A 26639-nucleotide genomic window follows, 5' to 3' on the forward strand; every position below is an offset into this window, starting at 1 on the left:
AAAACCTTTGTGAAGTAACTTCCACACCTATCAGCGGGTGTCCATATCCCCAAACCTCTAGATCATAGGTCTTCAACCTGTGGCCCTCCAGCTGCTGCGGAACTACACATCCCAGCATGCCCTGCCTCAGTTTTACCATGCCTTAATAGCAAAACTGTGGCAGGGCATAGTGGGATGTGTAGTTCCGCAGCAGCTGGAGGGCCACAGGTTGAAGACCCATGCTCTAGATGTCTCCACACAAATAAGTGAGGTTCTTTAAGCTGGTGGTCGTGTCCACACACCACTGCACACCTGCTCTCCACAGGGCTAGTTCCAGGCACGTTTCAATAGAGTGGCCGATCAGGGCGCCACACTTAATGGGCGCCGCTATCTCTCACCGCCATATTGGAGCATGAAGCCAGGTCCCTACAGCAGCAGCATCTGTCCCGCGTCCCGCCTCCTAGCGGTGGCTGTGTGAGGACGAGGGGGGGAGTGCTGTGGGTAGACCAAAGCTAAACTATGTGTGCGCACATACTTTCGTTTGGCCCGCTCACAGCACTCCCCCTCATCGTCACATGCGGTCAGTGCTGCTCCTGGTCGGGATTGGGATGCAGTTGGCGGTGGAGAAATTGCTGTACGGGCAGCAAGAGGCGGAAATCTCTCTGCTGGAGCGGAACTCGGTGAATCGTGTCCTTTACAACTCTACATCCTGGCTGCTGGAGTTCTACACCTCCTGGTGCAGGCTCTGCATCAACTACGCCCCAACCTGCAAGGTGAGAGCATTGGGGGCATTATATATCTGGGGGTGGCATTATATACTGAGGGGGCATTATATAAACAGGTGACATTATATGCATGGGTGGGGCATATCATGTGTATCTGGCACTGCTGGGGGCATATCATGTGTATCTGGCACTGCACTACTGGGGGCATATCATGTGCATCTGGCACTGTGCGGGAATATAATATGTATCTGGCACTGCTGGGGACATATAATGTGCATCTGGCACTGTGCGGGAATATAATATGTATCTGGCACTGCTGGGGACATATAATGTGCATCTGGCACTGTGCGGGAATATAATATGTATCTGGCACTGCTGGGGACATATAATGTGTATCTGGCACTGCACTGCTGGGGGCATATGTGTATCTGGTACTGCTGGGGGCATATAAATGTGTATTTGGCACTAGTGAGTCGCTCCCCGCTGTATGCAGTCTGTGCACGCAGAACGTAGAGCCGTAACAGAAGCAGGCTGCCACGGTAAGTACTTTGGGATCACAAGGAGGATGGGGGTACTGTTGCCACCTTATTGGGCAGGAGGATATGGCAAGGGGCCAATATATATATATATATATATATATATATATATATATATATATATATATATATATATATATATATATATATATATATATAGTGTGTGTGTGTATATATATATATATATATATATATATATATATATATATATATATATATATATATATATATATCAATCAACAACTCTAATCCATACAGCGGCACTCGGAGGCTTGTGCAAAATTGTAAAAAGTGCTTTTAATGGATGGAATGCAAATTGTAACTATGATCCATTAAAAGCACTTTTTACAATTTTGCACAAGCCTCCGAGTGCCGCTGTATGGATTAGAGTTGTTGTTAGAAATGGATTTCCAGAGGGCACCGGAGCATGTTATCACCAGCTAGGTGAGTGCCGATCCGCTTGATAGATAGATAGATAGATAGATAGATAGATAGATAGATATATACCAAGTTTGTTACACACTGCACTGACTTTTCAGACTATCTGCTCCTGCATTGCACTCCGACAGACAGGCAGTAGTATTGGTGCAGGTTGCGTAGAGGGGATTGGCCTAATTGGTAGGTGGCTCCAGGATTTATAACCCCTCATGTCAGTAGATGTTATACCCCAGAGCATGGTGCAGTTCATTGGAAGGCAGGCCCAACCTAGCTTGTCTCAGCCTAGCGGGGAGGCCGTTAGATAAACAGCGCAGAGACAGTCCCCCACCTCCATGTACGCGTTTCTGTAACGGGTTAAGTCTACTAATCACAGCCGACGGCGCTGCTTGCTATGGGGGGCGGCTAGCTGGGGGCCCATCCATATATCTGTCCGTCTGTAATGGTGAACTATGCACCAAACAACGCTAGAGGAAGTAATGCTGCAAACCATAGATGTAGCCTGGTGCTTCACCATGTGACATAGCAAAGCGGCAACTTACCTTTTCCTGCCACATATTATATATCATCAGTATACAGCCAAAATGTCGACATTTGGAGTGCAGAGGGATGGTTTTTGGGTTATGATCAGGCATACTCACCTCAGCTACAGAAGCCCGCATGCTCGGCAGGTGTAGGTCAACAATCAATGAGATCAAAAGGTCAACAGTTAAATTGACTTAGGACGACATGTAAATGGTCGCCACAGAAAAAAAAAAAAATATTTTCTTTTTTTTAACCCAAAGACTAACCCTCCCCTAGCATCCAACTCTAGCTCTCACCCTAAAAATCATGCGTCAACCTTTTCTGTATTGACCATTTGCTTGTCCCTGTCGCTCTAAGTCTATTTCGACCATTTAACTGTCGACCTACTGGCCTCCTGCCTATTTACTGTCTATCTTCCATCATCTGGATACCATGCCAGGCTTGGAACACTGCCTGTTGACATCCACAATGTCTGCAATATGTGAATGCCGACCTCCCATCTATGCCGCCATTCTGAAGAACAATTTCTACCACACCGCTATCATAAAGTCATAAACCCTTTTTTGCGGTCCCTATATACCTAGCCTTATTTAATCAGGCGTTCAGCATACATTTTAAATTGTAAGCTCCTCTGAACAGGGTAGTACATACGCTTTATTTCAAGTCGCTACATGTAGTTTCCTCGTGTTAGGATTCCATGAACATATACGGTATGTAATACAGGTGCTATGTAATATGCTTGCGCTTCATAAACCGTCAGTAATAAATCAGCTGTGCTGGGTAACAATGCCTTTCAGTGATTACACACACTGTGTTACACACCAGGGCAGATTACATCACAGTAAGACACTGCGTTCACCCTGGGAATGCGACTCACACAGAAACTGCTTTACATCCGTCAGTGACACAGTTTCACCAGCACACATGTGAATACGCCCACTTCTGTCCTACTCATGCTCACCCAAACATAGGACTTACATCACAGTGTACATTTCATTACCTCATAAACCTTCCCTCCGCTACAGGCACTGTGATCAGAACTACGCAGGCACACACAGAACGGAACCCAGCTCCCCAGGAATGGTGTGCTCTGCTTGCAGGCCACCATGGTCAGCAGAATTAATGTATTTACAGAACAATTTCTAGTGTGTATTTATTACAATTTGTGGGAAATTGTGGGCATTGTAAGAGTTGCCTTTGGGGGTCATTCCGAGTTGTTCGCTCATTGCCGATTTTCGCTATGCTGCGATTTGTTGCAAAATGCGCATACGCAAGGCACGCAGGGCGCATGCGCTTAGTTATTTAACTAAAAACTTGGTAGATTTGCTGTGGATCCTGCGGCGCTTTTCAGTCGCACTGCTGATCGGTGAGTGATTGACAGAAAAGGGGCGTTTCTGGGTGGTAACTGAGCGTTTTCCGGGAGTGTGCTAAAAAACGCGGGAGTGTCTGGAGAAACGGGGGAGTGGATGGCCGAACGCAGGGCGTGTTTGGGACGTCAAACCAGGAACTAAACGACTGAGCTGATCGCAATCTGTGAGTAGGTCTGGAGCTACTCAGAAACTGCAAGGAATTATTTATTAGCAGTTCTGCTAATCTTTCGTTCGCTATTCTGCTAAGCTAAAATACACTCCCAGAGGGCGACGGCCTAGCGTGTGCAATGCTGCTAAAAGCAGCTAGCGAACGAACAACTCGGAATGAGGGCCTTTGTTTCTTGTGTAACAAAGTGTAAGTCAACACCATTGTGCTACATGTGATGCCTTAAGGACCACAAATCCATTAGAACATTTAGGAGCGGATTCAAACGCAGGAACGTCAGATACATTGTCAATCGCGGCTCCGACAGGGTGCCTAATTCAGAGTTGATCGCAGCAGCAAGTTTGTTAGCAGTTGAGCAAAACCATGTGCACTGCAGGTGGGGCAGATGTAACATGTGCAGAGAGAGTTAAATTTGGGTGGGCTGTGTTCAAACTGAAATCTAAATTGCAGTGTAAAAATAAAGCAGCCAATATTTACCCTGCACAGAAACAAAATACCCCACCCAAATCTAACTCTCTCTGCACATGTTACCCCACCTGCAGTGCACATGGGGGATCATTCCGAGTTGATCTCACGTAGCAACTTTTTGCTGCTCGTGCGATCAACCTGACGCCATCTATGGGGGAGTGTATTTTAGCATAGCAGGGCTGCGATCGCTTGTGCAGCGCTGCTATGCTAAAAAAGTTTCAAGTAAAACAAGACCAGCGTATTAGTTACTTACCCTGTGTGACAGATCCAGAGATGAAGGTCCCGGTCTAGACGTCAGACATCCGCCCTCCAAACGCATTAACACGCCTGTGTTGGACTCACCACGCCTGGAAAACGGTGAGTATCCACCCCGAAACGCCTCCCGCCTGTACGTCTTCTGGCGATCGCCGCTGCGATCACATTTCTCGCTGGCGGCACCATTGCCTGGCGACGACATGCGTGCACAATGCGTCCGCCGCGCATGCACAATTCCTACCCGTTCGCACCGCAGCGAAGAACCGCTGCATGCGAACGGGTCGGAATGACCCCCATGGTTTTGCCCAACTGCCAACAAATTTGCTGCTGCGATCAACTCTGAATTACCCCCAGGATGCGTACGCAATGCGAAAAATGCATGCGCAGAAGGAAGAGGGAAAAAATTTGGCGTCCGCTGCATCCGGCGCACCTGTCAGACACTAGAGGTCATTATTGACCTCTAGTGTCTGTGCGCCGCTGCTATGGGAGAGACGTCATGACGTCTCTCCCATAGAGAGGAGCCGTGGGGCTGGTAAGTATTGTTTTTTTTGTGTGTGTTTGTAAGCGGCTACTAAGGGACACAGCAACAGGGGGCACAACTACTGGGGGCACAGTGACAAGGGGCACAACTACAGGGGCAGCGCAATAGGAGGCACAACTACTTGGGGCAAATCTACTGGGGGCACTACTACTGGGGGCATAACTGTGGCCACGCCCTTCCCCTATGAAGCCACGCCCCTATTTTTCTGCGCGCCGTTGGCAGGTACTAACTGTTTTACCACTGGGAGGGGGGGGGGGGGGGGGTCAGTGGAAACTTTCGCACTGGGCACCACAAGGTGTAGAACAGATCCTGCTTCCCTATCCCATCCTCCCCAGATATCTCCCCTGTAGCCCCCTCTCCATATAGACTACGTGCTTGTATTTATCGGTGACATTAATCCGATGGGAAAATCGATTTAGAATATTCATTGGCCAAGACATGCGCACACTACAGAATAACGGAATCTTATATGTGACAGATGCGTTATCCCGGGTACACTGACCTCTTACTAAATAAGGGGTCTATTTACTAAGCCTTGGATGGAGATAAAGTACCAGCCAATCACTGTCTGACTGCCACGTCACAGGCTGGGTTTGAAAAATGACAGTTAGGAGCTGATTGGCTGGTACTTTATCTCCGTCCAGGGCTTAGTAAATCGACCCCCTATAGCTGCATTAACACTGTAAGGAACCACTGCCCTGTAGCTATTAGTACTTACACATACAGGGAGTAGAAGGGGTTAATTCAGCATAACCTGCAGTGGAAGTCACTTCAGGACAAGAAATGACTCACAGCAACAGCCAGGGCTTCAGTGGCAGACTACTCCTGACTACAGGCCAGGGGAGAATGTCGCAGAAACTGCAGCCCCAACAAGCAGCACAGGGAAAATCCACCTCTATTACCCCTTCCAGATATGTGAGCTTTGCAAGGTCTACAAGCAATCCAAAGCCCGGTCTCAGCCCTGACCCTGGTAACAAGCGAGACTTTGCCCCTGGTAGAACGCTTTCACACACACAAATATCCAGGCCAGGGTTCATGTGCAAAAACCCGGGAGTTTTCTACTGGTGTCAAAGGGGTATTATTAGAACTAGCCTCTGTGGTAGACGATTGCCCCTGGTGGGGGCTGCAGGACGAGGACCATGTTTCCCAGCAGTAGAGCCTAGAAAATGGGAAATACAGACAGTAGGTGCACATGTAGGGAAAACAATATCACCCAGCGCCGTATAATAAACCAGCAGTGACATAACACAGTTAGAGCCAATTACTGGGAACCAGTCACCGTGAATCACCCATTATCATCACTAGTCACCCGGAACATAAAGCTTGATTTAAAAAAACTAGCAAGAGGCATATTTAACACTTATTGTGGGGGCGATTCAATTGTTTTGCTCGGCCGACCTCCCATCTATTGACTGGAGATCGCGGGGGGTGCAATTCAATTGTTTGGGGGGGGGGGGTTGTTTACGTGCACCAATACAGTTCGGGTTTAGCTATGTAAAATGGCTATTCCGGGCAATTTTAGCACAAGCATAGGTGTGGAGTTCTCCAATTATTGCAAAAAAAAAATAAAAAAAAAAAAAAAAAAAAAATGAAAGAAATCCAAAATATTAATAAGGAAAAACAAAACAAAAACCCACAAACTGCCGCAATATCTGCAACACAGGTGCCGCCACCAACACAAGGAATGTGGCCAGTGATAACGTCCACACTGTCAGTGTGGAATTGTACAAAGGGGAAATAAGCCCTAGTAGCGCCCGCCGTTTGCCCTTTCATAAATCTGCCCCTTAGGGCACGCGGCTAAACCCGGTTTCATTGGACGCGACAATCACAATATTTGATAAGTAACCCCATGGCTGCCACACTTCCCCTTACAGCATTACAGAGCGTAGGAAGTTTCTATGTCTGTAGCCTTCCCTCTGTACAGTACAATAGTGGTGTTTCTATAGGGCTGATCATTGCTAAGGTACAGTACACAGGCGTCAGTGTCACCGTCAGAAAAACTGGTAGAACTGCTTCACATAGCCCAGGACACGGCCAGACCTGCTCTGCCAGGAATGTGGCCACAGCGAGCGAGGACGGAGAAATGTTCAGGAGGAAGACATGCAGATCACAGAAGCCATTCTTCTCCAGAGGCCCATATCGTGTTCCCATATCTGCCCTTGCGCCTGCCATACAGCCTGTGTGTGTGTGGGGGGGGGGGGCACTTGAACTGCGCACCTATGTAATCCGTGGGTTAACTGGTCCCCATTCAAAACACTGACAGTATGGGCGCCAAACGCAGGGAAATAAATACCAACAGAAAACACAAACAAAGCCGGACTAACAACAGGGCGCCGGCACCACCGCCGACCCCCCCCACCCCCCACTCATACACGGCTATACCACCTGCATAGTGGGCACCACTGCATAGGTGAACTGGGGTCTCTGTGGGGAATAATGTGAACTGGGGGCACTACAGTGTGTGTAATACATTTGTGGTGCTGGTGTATTTACACATTATACATTTTAATAACATCGCCGGCATTTACACAAGTTACATGCCCTGTGGGCCCCCACAAACTTTAATCCGGCGCTGCACACAAACTCCAACCAAAGTGTCATATTCAGACAGCAGTAGGTGTACCTCACTGGACACTGTCCAAGGTAGATACCTAGAAGTTACCCTATAACAGAGGTAATGTGTAGAACTGTATTTTAGGAAACTGTTAAAAGAAAAGACCCAGTCTATACACGAAGCCCCTCCTCAATAGGACACTGATATATACCATAGGGGGGTCTTCCCAAGTGCGCGATATTACCAGTTCCACTGAGGACCTCTGGTGTATTGGAGTTGTGGACCATATTGTCTCCTGCAGGCTGGCTTCTATAACTAGACAGGGCCAGATATTAACGGGATGCAGATAATTTGCCGGCTGTTGGGATCCCGGCGGTCAGGGTACAGACGCCGGAATCTCGACAGCTGATAATGCCGACTGCCGGATTCACAGCGCATAGGGGCTATTCCCACTCGTGGGTGTCTACATAGAGTGGGCGTAGAACCTGTGGCGAGTGCAGATAGCCTGCAAGGGGACTCTCTGTGCTCGCCCCGCTGCGGGCATACTGGCGCCGGGATGGCGTTGTCGGTATACAGACGATTGGCATCCCGGCTGCCGGTAAATCATACTGATCCCAGTGCCAGCCATACCTCCAGTGTGATAGAACCAGGAGCATGCCACAAGGGCACGCCACCTTCCATCAGGTCCTGAATTTGAACTCCCATATTTTGGGAAGAAGGCAATAATCCAGATTGTGGAAACTCCAAAGATACACTGGAGATCAAGGGACTGATTTATCAATAGGTTTTGTCATATGTAACACGTCGCGTATGACAAAACTTGTTGATAAATGGACCCCTAACTTGCTTCTGACAGTGGGCGGGTATCAAGCAATTACGGTACATCCCGCCATTTACCACATTGGGGTCGATTCAATTCACCAACAGTTGAATAGCGCCGGGAATTAGCTCCCGGCGCTATTCAATTCAGCTCAAGTTAAGTCGGCGAATGCCCGTTCTCGCGGACTTAACAGGTTGATTTGTCAGGAGAACGGACATTCTCCGACTTAACTCCCAGCCGCGATGCCGATTCCCAACAGAATCAGCCTCCCGCCGGCCGCACTTTTGTCGTATTTATTCTCTCATCCCCCGGGGGTGAGAGATGAATTCCCGACAATTGAGTGTCGCTTGGTGCTGTATTGAATAGAGACGGGAGCTAATTCCCGGCGCTATTCAACCCCACATATACTAATCGCATATGTAACACAGGGTGTGCTGGGAGGAATCCCTCTCGGGGAACTTTGCGATAAAAATGCCGTAGGCTTCTATTAGGCAACACCATCTAAACGACCCATGTACTGGGTGCAAGCTCCGGAATGTATCGCATTGTCGCAAGCTCTGTCCCTGACATGCGATAATTCTTACATCCATGTTATGTAGTCAATTATCGCATTGCTGATTGGGTTGATTTTATTCCATCCGCATCCTATGATGCATATGGTGATAAATCAACCCCTATGGGGTTGATTCAATTCATCAACAGTTGAATAGCGCCGGGAGTTAGCTCCCGGCGCTATTCAATACAGCGCCAAGTGACACTCCATTGTCGGGAATTCTTCTCTCACCCTCGGGGGATGAGAGAAGAAATCTGACAAAAGTGCTGCCGCACAGCCGGCGCGAGGCTGATTCTGACGGGAATCAGCATCGCGGCGGGGAGTTAAAGTCAGAGAATGCCCGTTCTCCCGACAAATCAACCTGTTAAGTCCAGGAGAACGGGCCTTCGCCGACTTAACTTGATCTGAATTGAATTAGCGCCGGGAGTTAGATTCAACTGTCGGTGAATTGAATCGACCCCTTTGAGATAGAAAAAGTTGAGAGAGATAAAGTACCCGCCAAACAGCTACCATGTTACAGGCTGTGTTTGAAACAGGACAGCTAGGAGCCGGTTGGCTGATACTTTCTCTCTCTCTCCAATGCTTAGTACATCTGCCCCAGGATATATTGCCAACTCATGTTTCCTCCTCCTCACTGTAACAAAATGTCATGGTCACCTTCTCCTCTTCCCCAACCAACTGCCACTCCGCCTTACCACCCACCTGAACCTTTTGGTTTCCTTACTTGCCAATATCAAGATCATGGTTGCTTTTTCTTTATCTCCCCTGGGGGACATGCTTTACTAACACCACAATATAGATTGTAAGCTCTGCCGCTGTAGAGACTGATGGGAGCGATTCAATATTGTCGCCACGGTGCTGTGTTATATGCAAGGCGCTGCCTATGGGTTAATAGAGTACAATAGCACAGAACAGGAAAAAAGCTGTGTACAGGATGAGTGACATCGCAGCACATACTTACGGCGATAGTGAAAGCGGCAGGATTGTTAAAAACTAGCCGAAACCAGATACGAAACATATTTCTAACTTGACATATTCAACGTCCTCTGCAATATACACACAGAGTTCCGGTGTCACACCCCACCCCAGGCTGAGGATAGGGCCAGCTCTAGTCTCACGCAGACCTGTAGTGTTACCGTCTTGTAAAAACTAGAGATGAGCGGGTTCGGTTTCTCTGAATCCGAACCCGCACGAACTTCATGTTTTTTTTCACGGGTCCGAGCGACTCGGATCTTCCCGCCTTGCTCGGTTAACCCGAGCGCGCCCGAACGTCATCATGACGCTGTCGGATTCTCGCGAGACTCGGATTCTATATAAGGAGCCGCGCGTCGCCGCCATTTTCACACGTGCATTGAGATTGATAGGGAGAGGACGTGGCTGGCGTCCTCTCCATTTAGATTAGAAGAGAGAGAGATTGACCTGATTTACTGGAGCTTAGGAGTACTGTAGAACTGTAGAGAGTGCAGAGTTTACTAGTGACTGACCACAGTGACCACCAGACAGTGCAGTTTTATTTAATATATCCGTTCTCTGCCTGAAAAAAACGATACACAGTGACTCAGTCACATACCATATCTGTGTGCACTGCTCAGCCCAGTGTGCTGCATCATCTATGTATATATCTGACTGTGCTCAGCTCACACATCTTATAATTGTGGGGGAGACTGGGGAGCACTGCAGTGCCAGTTATAGGTTATAGCAGGAGCCAGGAGTACATATTATTATTAAAATTAAACAGTGCACACTTTTGCTGCAGGAGTGCCACTGCCAGTGTGACTGACCAGTGACCTGACCACACTGACCACCAGTATAGTTAGTAGTATAGTATACTATATTGTGATTGCCTGAAAAAGTTAAACACTCGTCGTGTGACTTCACTTGTGTGGTGTGTTTTTTTTTATTCTATAAAAAACTCATTCTGCTGACAGACAGTGTCCAGCAGGTCCGTCATTATATAATATATACCTGTCCGGCTGCAGTAGTGATATATATATATTTTTTATATCATTATTTATCATCCAGTCGCAGCAGACACAGTACGGTAGTTCATGGCTGTAGCTACCTCTGTGTCGGCACTCGGCAGTCCGTCCATAATTGTATACCACCTACCCGTGGTTTTTTTTTCTTTCTTCTTTATACATACATACATCTACTACTACTACTACTACTACTACTACTACTACTACTACTACATCTCTTTATCAACCAGTCTATATTAGCAGCAGACACAGTATAGTACGGTAGTCCACGGCTGTAGCTACCTCTGTGTCGGCACTCCGTCCATAATTGTATACCACCTACCCGTGGTTTTTTTTTCTTTCTTCTTTATACATACATACATCTACTACTACTACTACTACTACTACTACATCTCTTTATCAACCAGTCTATATTAGCAGCAGACACAGTACAGTACGGTAGTCCACGGCTGTAGCTACCTCTGTGTCGGCACTGGGCAGTCCGTCCATAATTTTATACCACCTACCCGTGGTTTTTTCTTTCTTTCTTCTTTATACATACATACTACTACTACTACATCTCTTTATCAACCAGTCTATATTAGCAGCAGACACAGTACAGTACGGTAGTCCACGGCTGTAGCTACCTCTGTGTCGGCACTGGGCAGTCCGTCCATAATTTTATACCACCTACCCGTGTTTTTTTTTTTCTTTCTTCTTTATACATACATACTACTACTACATCTCTTTATCAACCAGTCTATATTAGCAGCAGACACAGTACAGTACGGTAGTCCACGGCTGTAGCTACCTCTGTGTCGGCACTCGGCAGTCCGTCCATAATTGTATACTAGTATCCATCCATCTCCATTGTTTACCTGAGGTGCCTTTTAGTTGTGCCTATTAAAATATGGAGAACAAAAATGTTGAGGTTCCAAAATTAGGGAAAGATCAAGATCCACTTCCACCTCGTGCTGAAGCTGCTGCCACTAGTCATGGCCGAGACGATGAAATACCAGCAACGTCGTCTGCCAAGGCCGATGCCCAATGTCATAGTACAGAGCATGTCAAATCCAAAACACCAAATATCAGTAAAAAAAGGACTCCAAAACCTAAAATAAAATTGTCGGAGGAGGAGCGTAAACTTGCCAATATGCCATTTACGACACGGAGTGGCAAGGAACGGCTGAGGCCCTGGCCTATGTTCATGGCTAGTGGTTCAGCTTCACATGAGGATGGAGGCACTCAGCCTCTCGCTAGAAAAATGAAAAGACTCAAGCTGGCAAAAGCAGTAGCACCGCAAAGAACTGTGCGTTCTTCGAAATCCCAAATCCACAAGGAGAGTCCAATTGTGTCGGTTGCGATGCCTGACCTTCCCAACACTGGACGTGAAGAGCATGCGCCTTCCACCATTTGCACGCCCCCTGCAAGTGCTGGAAGGAGCACCCGCAGTCCAGTTCCTGATAGTCAGATTGAAGATGTCAGTGTTGAAGTACACCAGGATGAGGAGGATATGGGTGTTGCTGGCGCTGGGGAGGAAATTGACCAGGAGGATTCTGATGGTGAGGTGGTTTGTTTAAGTCAGGCACCCGGGGAGACACCTGTTGTCCGTGGGAGGAATAGGGCCGTTGACATGCCTGGTGAAAATACCAAAAAAATCAGCTCTTCGGTGTGGAAGTATTTCACCAGAAATGCGGACAACAGGTGTCAAGCCGTGTGTTCCCTTTGTCAAGCTGTAATAAGTAGGGGTAAGGACGTTAACCACCTCGGAACATCCTCCCTTATACGTCACCTGCAGCGCATTCATAATAAGTCAGTGACAAGTTCAAAAACTTGGGCCGACAGCGGAAGCAGTCCACTGACCAGTAAATCCCTTCCTCTTGTAACCAAGCTCACGCAAACCACCCCACCAACTCCCTCAGTGTCAATTTCCTCCTTCCCCAGGAATGCCAATAGTCCTGCAGGCCATGTCACTGGCAATTCTGACGAGTCCTCTCCTGCCTGGGATTCCTCCGATGCATCCTTGCGTGTAACGCCTACTGCTGCTGGCGCTGCTGTTGTTGCTGCTGGGAGTCGATGGTCATCCCAGAGGGGAAGTCGTAAGCCCACTTGTACTACTTCCAGTAAGCAATTGACTGTCCAACAGTCCTTTGCGAGGAAGATGAAATATCACAGCAGTCATCCTGTTGCAAAGCGGATAACTGAGTCCTTGACAACTATGTTGGTGTTAGACATGCGTCCGGTATCCGCCGTTAGTTCACAGGGAACTAGACAATTTATTGAGGCAGTGTGCCCCCGTTACCAAATACCATCTAGGTTCCACTTCTGTAGGCAGGCGATACCGAGAATGTACACGGACGTCAGAAAAAGACTCACCAGTGTCCTAAAAAATGCAGTTGTACCCAATGTCCACTTAACCACGGACATGTGGACAAGTGGAGCAGGGCAGGGTCAGGACTATATGACTGTGACAGCCCACTGGGTAGATGTATGGACTCCCGCCGCAAGAACAGCAGCGGCGGCACCAGTAGCAGCATCTCGCAAACGCCAACTCTTTCCTAGGCAGGCTACGCTTTGTATCACCGCTTTCCAGAATACGCACACAGCTGAAAACCTCTTACGGCAACTGAGGAAGATCATCGCAGAATGGCTTACCCCAATTGGACTCTCCTGTGGATTTGTGGCATCGGACAACGCCAGCAATATTGTGTGTGCATTAAATATGGGCAAATTCCAGCACGTCCCATGTTTTGCACATACCTTGAATTTGGTGGTGCAGAATTTTTAAAAAAACGACAGGGGCGTGCAAGAGATGCTGTCGGTGGCCAGAAGAATTGCGGGACACTTTCGGCGTACAGGCACCTCGTACAGAAGACTGGAGCACCACCAAAAACTACTGAACCTGCCCTGCCATCATCTGAAGCAAGAAGTGGTAACGAGGTGGAATTCAACCCTCTATATGCTTCAGAGGTTGGAGGAGCAGCAAAAGGCCATTCAAGCCTATACAATTGAGCACGATATAGGAGGTGGAATGCACCTGTCTCAAGTGCAGTGGAGAATGATTTCAACGTTGTGCAAGGTTCTGATGCCCTTTGAACTTGCCACACGTGAAGTCAGTTCAGACACTGCCAGCCTGAGTCAGGTCATTCCCCTCATCAGGCTTTTGCAGAAGAAGCTGGAGGCATTGAAGAAGGAGCTAAAAGGGAGCGATTCCGCTAGGCATGTGGGACTTGTGGATGCAGCCCTTAATTCGCTTAACAAGGATTCACGGGTGGTCAATCTGTTGAAATCAGAGCACTACATTTTGGCCACCGTGCTCGATCCTAGATTTAAAACCTACCTTGGATCTCTCTTTCCGGCAGACACAAGTCTGCTGGGGTGCAAAGACCTGCTGGTGACAAAATTGTCAAGTCAAGCGGAACGCGACCTGTCAACATCTCCTCCTTCACATTCTCCCGCAACTGGGGGTGCGAGGAAAAGGCTCAGAATTCCGAGCCCACCCGCTGGCGGTGATGCAGGGCAGTCTGGAGCGACTGCTGATGCTGACATCTGGTCCGGACTGAAGGACCGGACAACGATTACGGACATGTCGTCTACTGTCACTGCATATGATTCTCTCAACATTGAAAGAATGGTGGAGGATTATATGAGTGACCGCATCCAAGTAGGCACGTCAGACAGTCCGTACTTATACTGGCAGGAAAAAGAGGCAATTTGGAGGCCCTTGCACAAACTGGCTTTATTCTACCTAAGTTGCCCTCCCACAAGTGTGTACTCCGAAAGAGTGTTTAGTGCCGCCGCTCACCTTGTCAGCAATCGGCGTACGAGGTTACATCCAGAAAATGTGGAGAAGATGATGTTCATTAAAATGAATTATAATCAATTCCTCCGCGGAGACATTGACCAGCAGCAATTGCCTCCACAAAGTACACAGGGAGCTGAGATGGTGGATTCCAGTGGGGACGAATTGATAATCTGTGAGGAGGGGGATGTACACGGTGATATATTGGAGGATGATGATGAGGTGGACATCTTGCCTCTGTAGAGCCAGTTTGTGCAAGGAGAGATTAATTGCTTCTTTTTTGGTGGGGGTCCAAACCAACCCGTCATATCAGTCACAGTCGTGTGGCAGACCCTGTCACTGAAATGATGGGTTGGTTAAAGTGTGCATGTCCTGTTTATACAACATAAGGGTGGGTGGGAGGGCCCAAGGACAATTCCATCTTGCACCTCTTTTTTCTTTTATTTTTCTTTGCGTCATGTGCTGTTTGGGGAGTGTTTTTTGGAAGGGCCATCCTGCGTGACACTGCAGTGCCACTCCTAGATGGGCCAGGTGTTTGTGTCGGCCACTAGGGTCGCTTAGCTTAGTCATCCAGCGACCTCGGTGCAAATTTTAGGACTAAAAATAATATTGTGAGGTATTCAGAATAGACTGAAAATGAGTGGAAATTATGGTTTTTGAGGTTAATAATAATATGGGATCAAAATGACCCCCAAATTCTATGATTTAAGCTGTTTTTTAGGGTTTTTTTAAAAAAAACACCCGAATCCAAAACACACCCGAATCCGACTAAAAAAATTCGGTGAGGTTTTGCCAAAACGCGGTCGAACCCAAAACACGGCCGCGGAACCGAACCCAAAACCCGAAAAATTTCAGGCGCTCATCTCTAGTAAAAACAGGAGCGGTCACTGCTGACTAGTGTGTGAGAGTGGAACACTGGCCCGTACCAGAAAGGCTGCAAATCACACATGATTAGATTTGGGGGTAAATGTAATAGAGTCCGAATGGCCAGAGGTCCAGGATTTCTTCCAAGAATGGCTATATTTTTAAAGCGACAATCAATTACAAGGCAAAGCCAACCTGGGATTGTCGCTTTAAAAATACGGCCATTCCCTGCCCTTATTACATTTACCCCATGGTGAATACACCTCTATTCAAAGCCCTATTCCCACGCACGTTCAAGGGACAATGAGGCAGATGTACTAAGCCTTGGAGAAAGGGGTCTATTTACTAAGCCTTGGATGGAGATAAAGTACCAGCCAATCAGCACCTGTCATTTTTCAAACACAGCCTGTGGCATAGCAGTTAGGAGACGATTGGCTGGTACTTTATCTCCAGAGACTTGGGCCCTCATTCCGAATTGATTGCTCGCTAGCTGCTTTTAGCAGCCGTGCAAACGCTAGGCCGCCGCCCTCTGGGAGTGTATCTTAGCTTAGCAGAAGTGCGACCGAAAGGTTTGCAGCGCTGCTACAAAAAAAGATTGTGCAGTGTCAGAGTAGCTCCAGACCTACTCCTAGCTAGCGATCACTTCAGTCTGTTTAGTTCCTGTTTTGACGTCCCAAACACGCCCTGCGTTCGGTCAGCCACTCCCCCGTTTCCCCAGGCACGCCTGCGTTTTCATCCGACACGACTGCGTTTTTACACACACTCCCCGAAAACGGTCAGTTACCTCCCAGTAACACCCACTTCCTGTCAATCACTCACCGACCAGCAGTGCGACTGAAAAGCGTCGCTTGACCTTGTGTGAAACTGCATAGTCTTGTGTGAAAGTACATCGCGTGTGCGCACTGGGCACCATACGCATGCGCACAAGTGCCGATTTTTAGCCTGATCGCTGTGCTGCGAACAACGGCAGCTGGCGATCAAGTCGGAATGATCCCCTTTATCTCCATCCAAGGCTTAGTAAATAGATCCCAAAGTGAAGAGAGATAACGTACCAACCAACCAAATCCTAACTGTAATTTTTCAAATACAGGCCCAAATGTATTAAACCTTAAAAAAGTGATAAAGTGCTGACAAATAAAGAGTGATAAATGCCCAGCCAATCAGCTCCTAACTGTCATTTTTCAAACACAGCCTGTGACATGGCAGTTAGGAAGCTGATTGGCTGGTACTTTATCTATCTCCCCACCATACAACCATTACACCACAGCATATTCTATAGAGTCTACCCAAGGTCCTAGTAATATATGGGGGATGTGTCATCTCTTAGTAAAAAGATCAAGCCTTTGCTTTGATAACTTTAGGGAGCAGAGTTCCCATGTGTCGTCTAATGCCGCCCCAGCTGAGGAACATGCCAGGGAACTCGTGTAGAAGCCACCGATGCACTGAGGACACAGCTGACAAATTTCTAGAAGGTAACGTACCACTTGTAGACCAACCACAGGAGGCTTCTGGTCACAGAAAACACGTACAGGTCTATGGAGGACCTGGGAGGACATGACCATAGTACAAAGCAAAGGATTACTGCTGAGCTGAGTGGGGGATGAACGCTATACAAGAACATGTCTGTCCACAAAGCTTCAGCCAAGATTTAGGGGGTCTATGTATGAAGTGGAGAAAAGCGGTCGCTTAACTTAACAGGTTTACACCGGAGAAACCAGATTTTCGTAGGGTTCCCCTGTGTACCTCCATCACCACAGATATCTATGGGGGACAGGTATAGAACACAATTTGGTCTTTTGCAATTATAAACATACACACGCATGCTATAAAGAATATACACCCTTTTATACGCATGTTCTTACATAACCAGGGTCGAACTGGCCCACAAGGGAACAGTGGAAGCCACCGGTGGGCTCCACTGTCTGTGGCCCCCCCTCCTCCTCTAAGGATCAGGTTCCAAACTCTATCCTAGTGCACTTGAATTGTGCATTATACATATGTTACATTATACTTCACAAGAATTTGGTTTATTATACATTTACCAAGGGGCACAGAACGTGTACTCTTTAATGGTTAGCCAAAACTCTGTGGTGGCTGGCCACGTTCCCACTGGAGCCTGGCTCCACTCTTAAGCATGGGCCCCTACAACAGCATTCCCCCGGTGGGCCCTTCATACCCCCAGTCTGACACTGGACATAACTATCATCTAGACCTCCCCAAGTGGCGTATTCATTGTAATATGCAATGGCATTCGAGTATCTAATTAACAGATAGCAATGGCGGCAGACACCAATGCACCGCAGCAATTCAGTATTCCTGTGGTGCTGGACAGCCGTCCTGCAACCCTACTTTCACCGCAAACTAGTAGTGGTGAAAGTTTCCACTGACGGATGGTTTTATGGTGCATGCGTAAACTTAGATTACTCACCCACACAGCGAGGAATGGAGGAGTCGGAAACATCTGAATGTTCCATTTTCAGAACTTGATGAGTGGATGGTGGCCCCATCAGGGCACCAATGGCGACTAGACCCATTGCATAAAGCATACGGAGCCTACCATAGGTTATAAAGGACTCAGTCACCTTGATGAATAAGCCCGACCTAACATTTCACAAAGATCATCTCATTATACATATAACCCAACACAGATTTTACTCCGTCGTTATTTATTCAAAGACAAAATAAAGAAACGTGAAGAATCCGTGCACCCTTTCTGCGCTATAGCAATTAAATGGTCATTTGTGCCAGATGCGGAAAATCAGGTGCCCTATACTCAAAGCAAGGCGCTAAACCTTAATAGCCAAGAGATATATTTAAAAAAAAAAAAAAAATCCCATATGATGGGCATACACAGGCAGATAAAATGCCTGTCGTTCACAGACATACTGTGTCGGCTATGCTGCTATAAAGCTATGTCGGCACATCTGGCTATGGGTGCAGGAGGTCCGCCAACCACCCGGACGCGTGTTGTGGGGGCAGACGTCACACCTGGCTGGGCACAATCAAATGAGAGAACACATGCATTGAGCGGCTGATCGGTATGTATAGTTACCTAAACCGGGTTCTCTGTCAGCGCGACAGCGGGTCCACCGGCATGTCTGTCTGGTGTGTATCCAGCCTAAAAGGCCCTACACACTGCCCAACTGGCCGCTGAGGTGCCCGATACGGCCGGCGGCAGGAGGGGTGACGGGGGGAGTGAAGTTTCTTCACGCCCCCGTCACCATAGCCCTGCATGCTAATATGGACAATAATGTCCATATTGGCATGCATGTATAAACGAGCCGGCACCAACGATGAAAGAGCGCGGGGCCGCGCATCGTTCATCATTGGTGCCTACACACTGAAAGATGTGAACGATATCTCGTTCATTAAAGAACAAGATCGTTCATATCTTTCAGTGTTATCGGCCAGTGAGTAAGGCCTATAACAGTCAGTGATAAAGTGGAGAGAGATAAAGTACCAACCAACCAGCTCCTGACATTTTTCAAACACAGCCTGTAACATGGCCGTTAGGAGCCATTTGCTTGGTACTTTATCTCTCTCCACTGCTTAGTACATCTGCACCAGGATGTGTCTTTTCTGTGACACTTCCTAATCCAGGCCCATTAGAATAGATATAGGCCCAGAAGACCCGTCTGTAGAACGCCTTCCCCAGGAAACTCATGTCACACATAGGACATTGGTTTTAGATTTTAAACCTACTCAAGAGAACAAGAGAGGTAGTTGCCCGTAGCAATCATTCAGATTACAGGGGTCATTTATCTAGAACATTCTATGAACCGTTATCTATGTAGAATCGGATTCACTGCTATTTATAACACCCCCATTTGGTGTGATACCTCTCCCGCACATTAGGAGGACACTGTAACATGTCTCACACAGAACTGTGTCTGATTAATCATTAGGTCATTTCCACAATTCTATCCGGTGACTTTATAACCTCTAGAATTACATCAACGGAGCAATTAGATGAATCTATACCTGTCTACACACTGTAATGATCAGGAAGTCCTTAGTGTAAATGGGGATGATACACAAAGCTGAAGTACCAGGATATATTACCCATAACCGGGTAATTGTCTGACATGTTACATTTCCAGAAGAGAAGTGTATCTGCAGCTTTGGCCCAGATTTATCAAGCCTTGGAGAGAGAGAAATTGCACGGTGATAAGGCAACAAGCAATCAGCTCCTAACTGTCATTTTTCAAACACAGCTTCTAAATTGGCAGTTGGGAGCTGGTTGGTTGGTACTTTATCACTGTGCATTTTATCACTCTCCAAGGCTTGATAAATCTGGGCCTCTGTTTTGTAGAGAAAAGGAACGGTTACTGAGCAATTTCTTACACTATGTAGCTGGCTCTCCTCTGAGCATCCGACCAGGCAGACCGGTGACACTTTCTTACTAGTGTAGGATACACTCAGCATTGCATATACTGCTGTATGGAATAATACCAGCGTTACATACTCGCAGGGCATTTAAAGGACTATACTCTCCATTGGATATTTACCGAACTGGACCATAGGCTCTAAGTCTAAGATACTCACCTTTTACAAAAAAAGAACTTCTAAGGTTGAGATAAGAGAACACAGGAACATTATTCAGGCCACACCCCCTTTCAAGACTGGCCACACCCCTAAACATGGGCCCCTACCACTGCATCCCCCCAGTGGGCCCTACATGCCCCAGTCCGACACTGCAATTAACTATAGTTTCTCTCTATGGAAAAAAAAAATAAAAGCAACCAATCTAAGGGGTTTATGTGGGATCGGTATGAAATACCTCCAATCAAAATCCCGACACCAATTGACCGATGGACAAAATACCGACATTTAAAATGCCGACAGGTCAAAATACCGACATGCAGGTTTTTTTTTTTACTGTGTATGTCGACATAAGTCAACATGGACACCATATAAAATGTACCGCTGCGCTCGCCATGCTTCGGGCACGGTGCCTCGCTGCGCTCGGCACACTATTATATTCCCCCTCCAGGTCCACTGGGATGGTAAAGTATGAACAAGTCGGTTTCAAGGAAAAAAAATCATGAAAAACTCATGTCGGTATTTTGACCTGTCGGCATGTTACATGTCGGGATTTTGACCTGTCGGCATGTTACATGTCGGTATTTTGACCTTGTCAGTATTTTAAATGTCAGTATTTTGTCCATGTCGGGATTTTGACCATCGGTCAATTGGTGTCGGGATTTTGATTGGAGGTATTTCATACCGATCCCACATAAACCCCTTAGATTGGTTGCTTTGGTCACATGACCCAAGTGTGGGAACTGGACACTCTACAGCTGGAGGCCAGACACAAAGGCCTGCCCAGCACTAGTGTACATCGGTCAGTGCAGTCAGACAGAGCAAAGGTCACTTCATGTGTTAGGAAACAAGTCACAACAATAACACCAACATTATGTCACGTGCGACACAATTTGACATTAGTAGTATTCTGTGTAAGTGACCTCTATTCCCTGCATAAAGGATGAACATTTCACCACCTTAAAGAATATCTAACATTCCTGCACCATGAAGAACATATTCCTGTTTGAGTTGGGTGTGGTATGTTATTTTGACAGTCAAAATGTTGACATGGTCCTAATGCCAGGCGTCGGCATGTCAGTTTGGGTGTCTAGACCAGGGCTGGGCAACACAGCTTGTACCACTTGTTTAATGTCTGCCGATCTGCTATTACAGAAATGTGCGTCTTTATTTGATTAAATGTACTGTTTAAACTTATTAGTGAGACTGTGGGGTCTATTCATCAATATTAATAATAAGATTATATTTATCATTAGGCCCCTGATAATTAAGCTTCCAACTCACCGTAAATTGCAGCAGTGGATGCTTACCTACCAGAGCAGTTCAGTAATACTCCAGTGTAGGGACACTTGCTATGAAAAGCAGCAGTCCCCGCAACCCCTGACACTGCTACCGGAGTAACAGTATTACTTACCACTGCCGACACGGCCGACTGCAAGTGCAAGCCAGCACGCATCCGGCCTCTGGGCACGCACCCATGGGATCCCTCTTTGCAACATGGAGCTCTTTCCCGTAGGAAGGATAGGGGCTCCAAGAACCAACGCCATGCGTAACGGATCCATAACAAAATGTGAATAGGCCCCTTAGCGTAATTGTGGCCTATATGAAGGTTTGGAGGCCACTCATGTAGCCCTTGAAAGGAAACCGGTTGCCCTTTACTTCTGTAGTCTAAAGGGGCCTACACACGGTGATTCTGCCGGGTGTAGTATGAGTGGCAACATACCGGCTTCGGGATCCCGACCGCTGGCATACCAACAGCTGGGCGAGCGCTAACGAACCCCTTGCGGGCACGGTGGTGTGCTACGCGTGCCACGTTATTTATTCTCCCTCCAGGGGGGTCGTGGACCCCCAAGAGGGAGAATATGTGTCGACATGCCGGCGGTCAGGATCCCGGCGCCGGTATGCTGGTCGCCGGGATCCCGGCCGGCGGCATACTGAAGACCACACATTTTGCCTAAAGGCCAATTCTGACTTTGCGATTTCCTTTGAACTCCCCGAAGCCCAGAACCACCGATATGGACTATACACACGGTGCAATTTGTATATGTACTATGTTTTCTATCGCACCATGAGTACGCGGTTTATAGATGCTGGACACGCACTGCGCCATATCACCACTGACAAAAAGGAAGGTTGACTCGTGACCCCCCAGAATTAATCTGATTACAGGGCTTGTTGGCAAGTGCACTTTGAGGATGACAAGTGGAACTGCATCAACGTCCAACACCACAGAGAGCTGTCAGAACTGCCGAGGTCACGTGACCAACTTAGTACAACACATTCGCTTCTGCCGCAACAGTGCGGCCCAACAGGCGGTGTGGCTTATGATCTACATATCCGGCTGTGTTGGCCATATACTGTATGAGAGATTTAATTTGTGCTTTGTGGAGGTTTTATCTGGATCATACGGAGGCATTTCCTACAGCAGTCATTACACTGGTCACACTCCACATGCTGTCTCAGGAATGACTCATACAATCCAGCCTGCTTAGTCACATTCTCATCTCTAGCCCATTAATCTCAGGCAGAAAGCGCTGGAGCTATTTCTGCAGTTTTGTTTGTTTTTTCAAAGAAGAACATTCAGATAGGGTGGGTGGGCCAGAGGGAGGGGTATCTAACGAAAGCCATGTGTGGTTTGTGGAAAGTTCCTTGCAAACATTAGTACTCCCATCAAAAGCCATGCAAATTTAAAAAATGGGCTTTATTGGGTCTATGGGGACAATTCAATTGTTTGTTTTTTGTATTGCACTGATCACGCCCAGGCAGGACGAGTTTATTCGTGTAAAACGACTAAACCCGACCAAAGTCCTGGGCGCAATGCTAAAAGTGCCGATTTAGGTGCCCAAACGGGTCATTTTTTGCACATTTCAGCTCACCACCTCAAGAGAGGCTGAAAGCGGAAATGTGTCTCACAGCGGCACATCACGCTGGAATGGAGCAACAATTGACTTGCTCCATTGGACGCCATCTAGTGGGGCTGCAGGGAAAACAGTTGAATCCCCCCTATATGTCCCATAAAGAATATTTCTATCATAACAGCAGGCAATATTTACAGTGCTTAATTAGCATCCAGCCCGTGGTAAATGACTCACGTACATAACTCTCCCCCCCCCCCCCCCATTATCCGCAGATCATATGTCCTCTGACAGTCAGGAAGAAGCGGCCTGAGAACAGCACATTCCCTGCAGTTCACCGCTCATTTCTTCCAGTAATGGCGCCCATAAAATTAACACGCCAGCTCAGGTGTGGCAAGGATGTCTGTTTGAGTGAGGTTACACAAACAGTGTCTATGAAAAACCAGGGACATGCCATTCATCTGTGACATAATGTACCACTGCAGAGGCTGGGACTTGTAGTTCAACAACAGCTGGAAACCTCAATTCCTAGATCCTGTAAAACTATTTGTACAGTCTACCCCTGTGAGCACTCAGGTGGAAGCATAATCATCCACACAAGGATATAAACAGCAATGGCTGCCAACCTCGGCGAATAATGCGAAACTGACCGTCAGTAAGAAAGTCACATAAACATGGATACTTTTCAGATCTTGTGCATGCATTGTGTTCTACTAACAAGCGGTTCATATATGTGGCCAAGAGAAACCATGTTAAAAAATGGGGTGGTCTTCAGTTTGCCGGCTGTCGGGATCCCGGCGCCGGAATCCCGACACCTTTTCTCCCTCTTGGGGGTCCAGGACCCTCCTGGAGGGAGAATAGAAAGCGTGGCACGCGTAGCACGCCACCATGCCCGCAGTGTGGCAAGCACAAGCCCGCAAGGGGCTCATTTGCGCTCGCCCAGCTGTCGGTATGCCAGCCGCCGGGATCCTGGCCACCGGCATATCCTACTACACCCTAAAAAATGCATGTAGCCATAGTGATCATTGGGATAAATGTATTATGTGTTGATATGGGGGAGAAGCGGTATCAGCGCTATACCGCTTCTCCCCCATGTATGATGGCAGTGGTGCCTGCAAGGGGACAGGAGTGCTATCTAAAAGATAGCAGGCTGGTAAGCGTGGGCAATGTATGAATGGTCAGCATCGCAGACCGTGCCAACAGCTGCATGGTGGCGATGACCATTCACCACAGCAGGGACAGAGCTGTCCCTGGCTGTGGCGGGTGACGGCTCCTGACTGCGATGGGATCTCGTGTGAGTAGCGAGATCCCGCACACGCGCAGTGGAGCCGGCCGGGACAGGGAGACACAGCGCGTCAGCACTGAGCTAAAGCGCTGTGCGCTCGGAGAACATCGCCGGAGGCTCCCCAGCTTCAGCAGACCAAGACGTTCATACATCTTGTCGTTGTCCCTTCCAGCGTCACCTCGGAAATGAGGCGAAGCAGGAAGTGTTGTAGCGGCACAATGCGTGCCGCTATAATACATTTACCTAATTGTTCCTTATAATCAATGTAGGGAAATGGAACCAATGATCCCATTTGAATGTATATATCTCTGATTTATATTGTTACAAGTATATAAAAGTTACATAATGTAGGTAAGGTGCAATCGGGGAGACTGCTGCTATTTCAGGGATAGCTGGCCAGTATGCACTTACGTACAAGAGCATTATAATAATAGTTTCATGATTCTTAGAGACAGAACCTCAAGTTGATTTAATCCACTGCTTATTTTGTACACACACACACACACACACACACACACACACACACACACACACACACACACACACGTGTGTGTGTGTGACAGATTCATGGCTTCATCAGACACTACAGTACGAAGGTGTGTACAGGTTGTTCCGGCATTGAGGAAAGCTCCTGACAGTAATCCCACTTAAGTGATCCCAGCTGTTAGCTGATAACAGAGAACACTAGCGGCACGCAGCAAATGTCACATGAACTTGAACTGTCAACTTATGGAAACTTACATACATGATACATTATATATATATCAGTGATTGTTACTGGCAGCTGCTTTCTGTGTGGAAGTTACAGTTTTAACATTCAGTCAAAAGTAAGAATTGTGCATTAAGAGCTTACAATCTACAAAACCATCACTTTGCGGTGTATGATAAATAATACAGACAGGTAGATACGAGATGTATAGGTCAATGTGAGTTATATGTGCTGTATAATGATTGTATACAGATAGATACACACACAGGAAGTAAACTAAACACTAGTAATGGCTGATTAGGTAACAGATTATTTCACACAGGAACAAGCAAAACCTTCAGTACTGTAACAACCAGATAGAAGTAACTACTACAGAACAGCAATGTAACCATACTACATAGAACACTAATGTAACTATACTACACAGTACAATAATGTAACCATACTACATAGAACACTAATGTAACCAAACTATACTACATAGTACACTAATGTAACTATACTACACAGTACAATAATGTAACCATACTACATAGAACACTAACAGTACACTAATGTAGCTATATTGTATCAAGGATACAAAAAACTCTCTTATCCCCCCTCCCCTCACCCCAGGTAAGTGACATTAGATCCTAACTCACCTGTGGTCTGTTGTTGTATTGGATATTAGAATTAGAGTCCTTCATGGTGCCTGATTGGGGGAGGACAGGGATAGCACCCCTGCCCAATTCTCTGGAGTGACCGGGGTATGTACAGGAGCCTTTTCCCCTGCAGAAAGAGTCAGGATAGGTGACCCCTTAGAGAGCTCGGGGACTATTCCAGGTCCCCTTCAGTGCACAGCAAGTGTTCCAGGGACCCCTCAAGGCTCAGTAAGTGTTCCAGGGACCCCCTCAGTGCGCGGTAAGTGTTTCAGGGACCCCCTCAGTGCTCGGTAAATGTTCCTGGGCCCCTTCAGTGCTCAGTAAATGTTTCAGCGACCCTTCAGTGTGTTCCAGGGACTCTTGGGGGCGTAGTGACTGTTCCAAGGACCCCTTAGTGACCTGTTACTGTTCCAGGTAACTCTGAGGGCGCAGTGACTGTTCCAGGTAACTCTGAGGGCGCAGTAAATGTAGCAGGGACCCCTCAGCTCTCTTCCTGTGATCTGAATCCGGACTTCCCCCCTCTCAGTCTCAGCCAGGTAAGAGTTTCAAGGTGTGGCTTCTCTGACATCACACAGAGCTGCCGGTCCCTCCCTCCAGGCAGGTGAGCAGAGGGACTACACAGAAACTGCAGGAGGGGAGGGGGGCAGTGAAACCAGCCCCCCCTGCTCCTATCCACCATGGGAAACCACCACCCCCTGGTATAGCAGATAGTAATACACCAGGTGCCCTGGGAGGGTCCAGCTCAGAGGTACATTCAGCCCTGGATGTGGTGTATGATCTGATGCATTGAGGTTTCTTTTATCTTGTTCTGGTTACGTTTGTTGCTGTCTATTGTAATCAGCAGAATTAGGAAGTAGAAACAAAAAACAGCTACAAGAATGCAGACAGGGAGCCCAGAACTGGGGGAACATCCTGATTCTGGCTGCAGAGATATAAACATGATCAAGGCGATGTGGACGAGGCTAAGTTAGCTTCTTATTCGGCCAGCTTCTTATTCACTTCTTATTCAAGCTCTAGCTTTTATTCAGATCATTCAGTTTTGTAAGGGTTAACTAG

General features: G+C 47.4%; 1 protein-coding gene across 1 annotated transcript in view; it reads right to left on the bottom strand.

Annotated features, from left to right (window-relative positions):
• Positions 1-26401, bottom strand: part of ST14 (ST14 transmembrane serine protease matriptase) — a 48559-nt gene extending 22158 nt beyond the window's left edge. The window contains exon 1 of the mRNA XM_063943634.1: positions 25584-26401. Coding sequence (XP_063799704.1) covers positions 25584-25628 — 45 coding nt within the window. The 5' untranslated portion in view covers positions 25629-26401. The remainder of the gene's footprint in view (positions 1-25583) is intronic.
• Positions 26402-26639: the final 238 nt, after the last annotated feature.

The sequence above is a fragment of the Pseudophryne corroboree genome, chromosome 10, assembly GCF_028390025.1.
Source record: "Pseudophryne corroboree isolate aPseCor3 chromosome 10, aPseCor3.hap2, whole genome shotgun sequence".
In the NCBI taxonomy this organism is placed as follows: Eukaryota; Metazoa; Chordata; class Amphibia; order Anura; family Myobatrachidae; genus Pseudophryne; species Pseudophryne corroboree.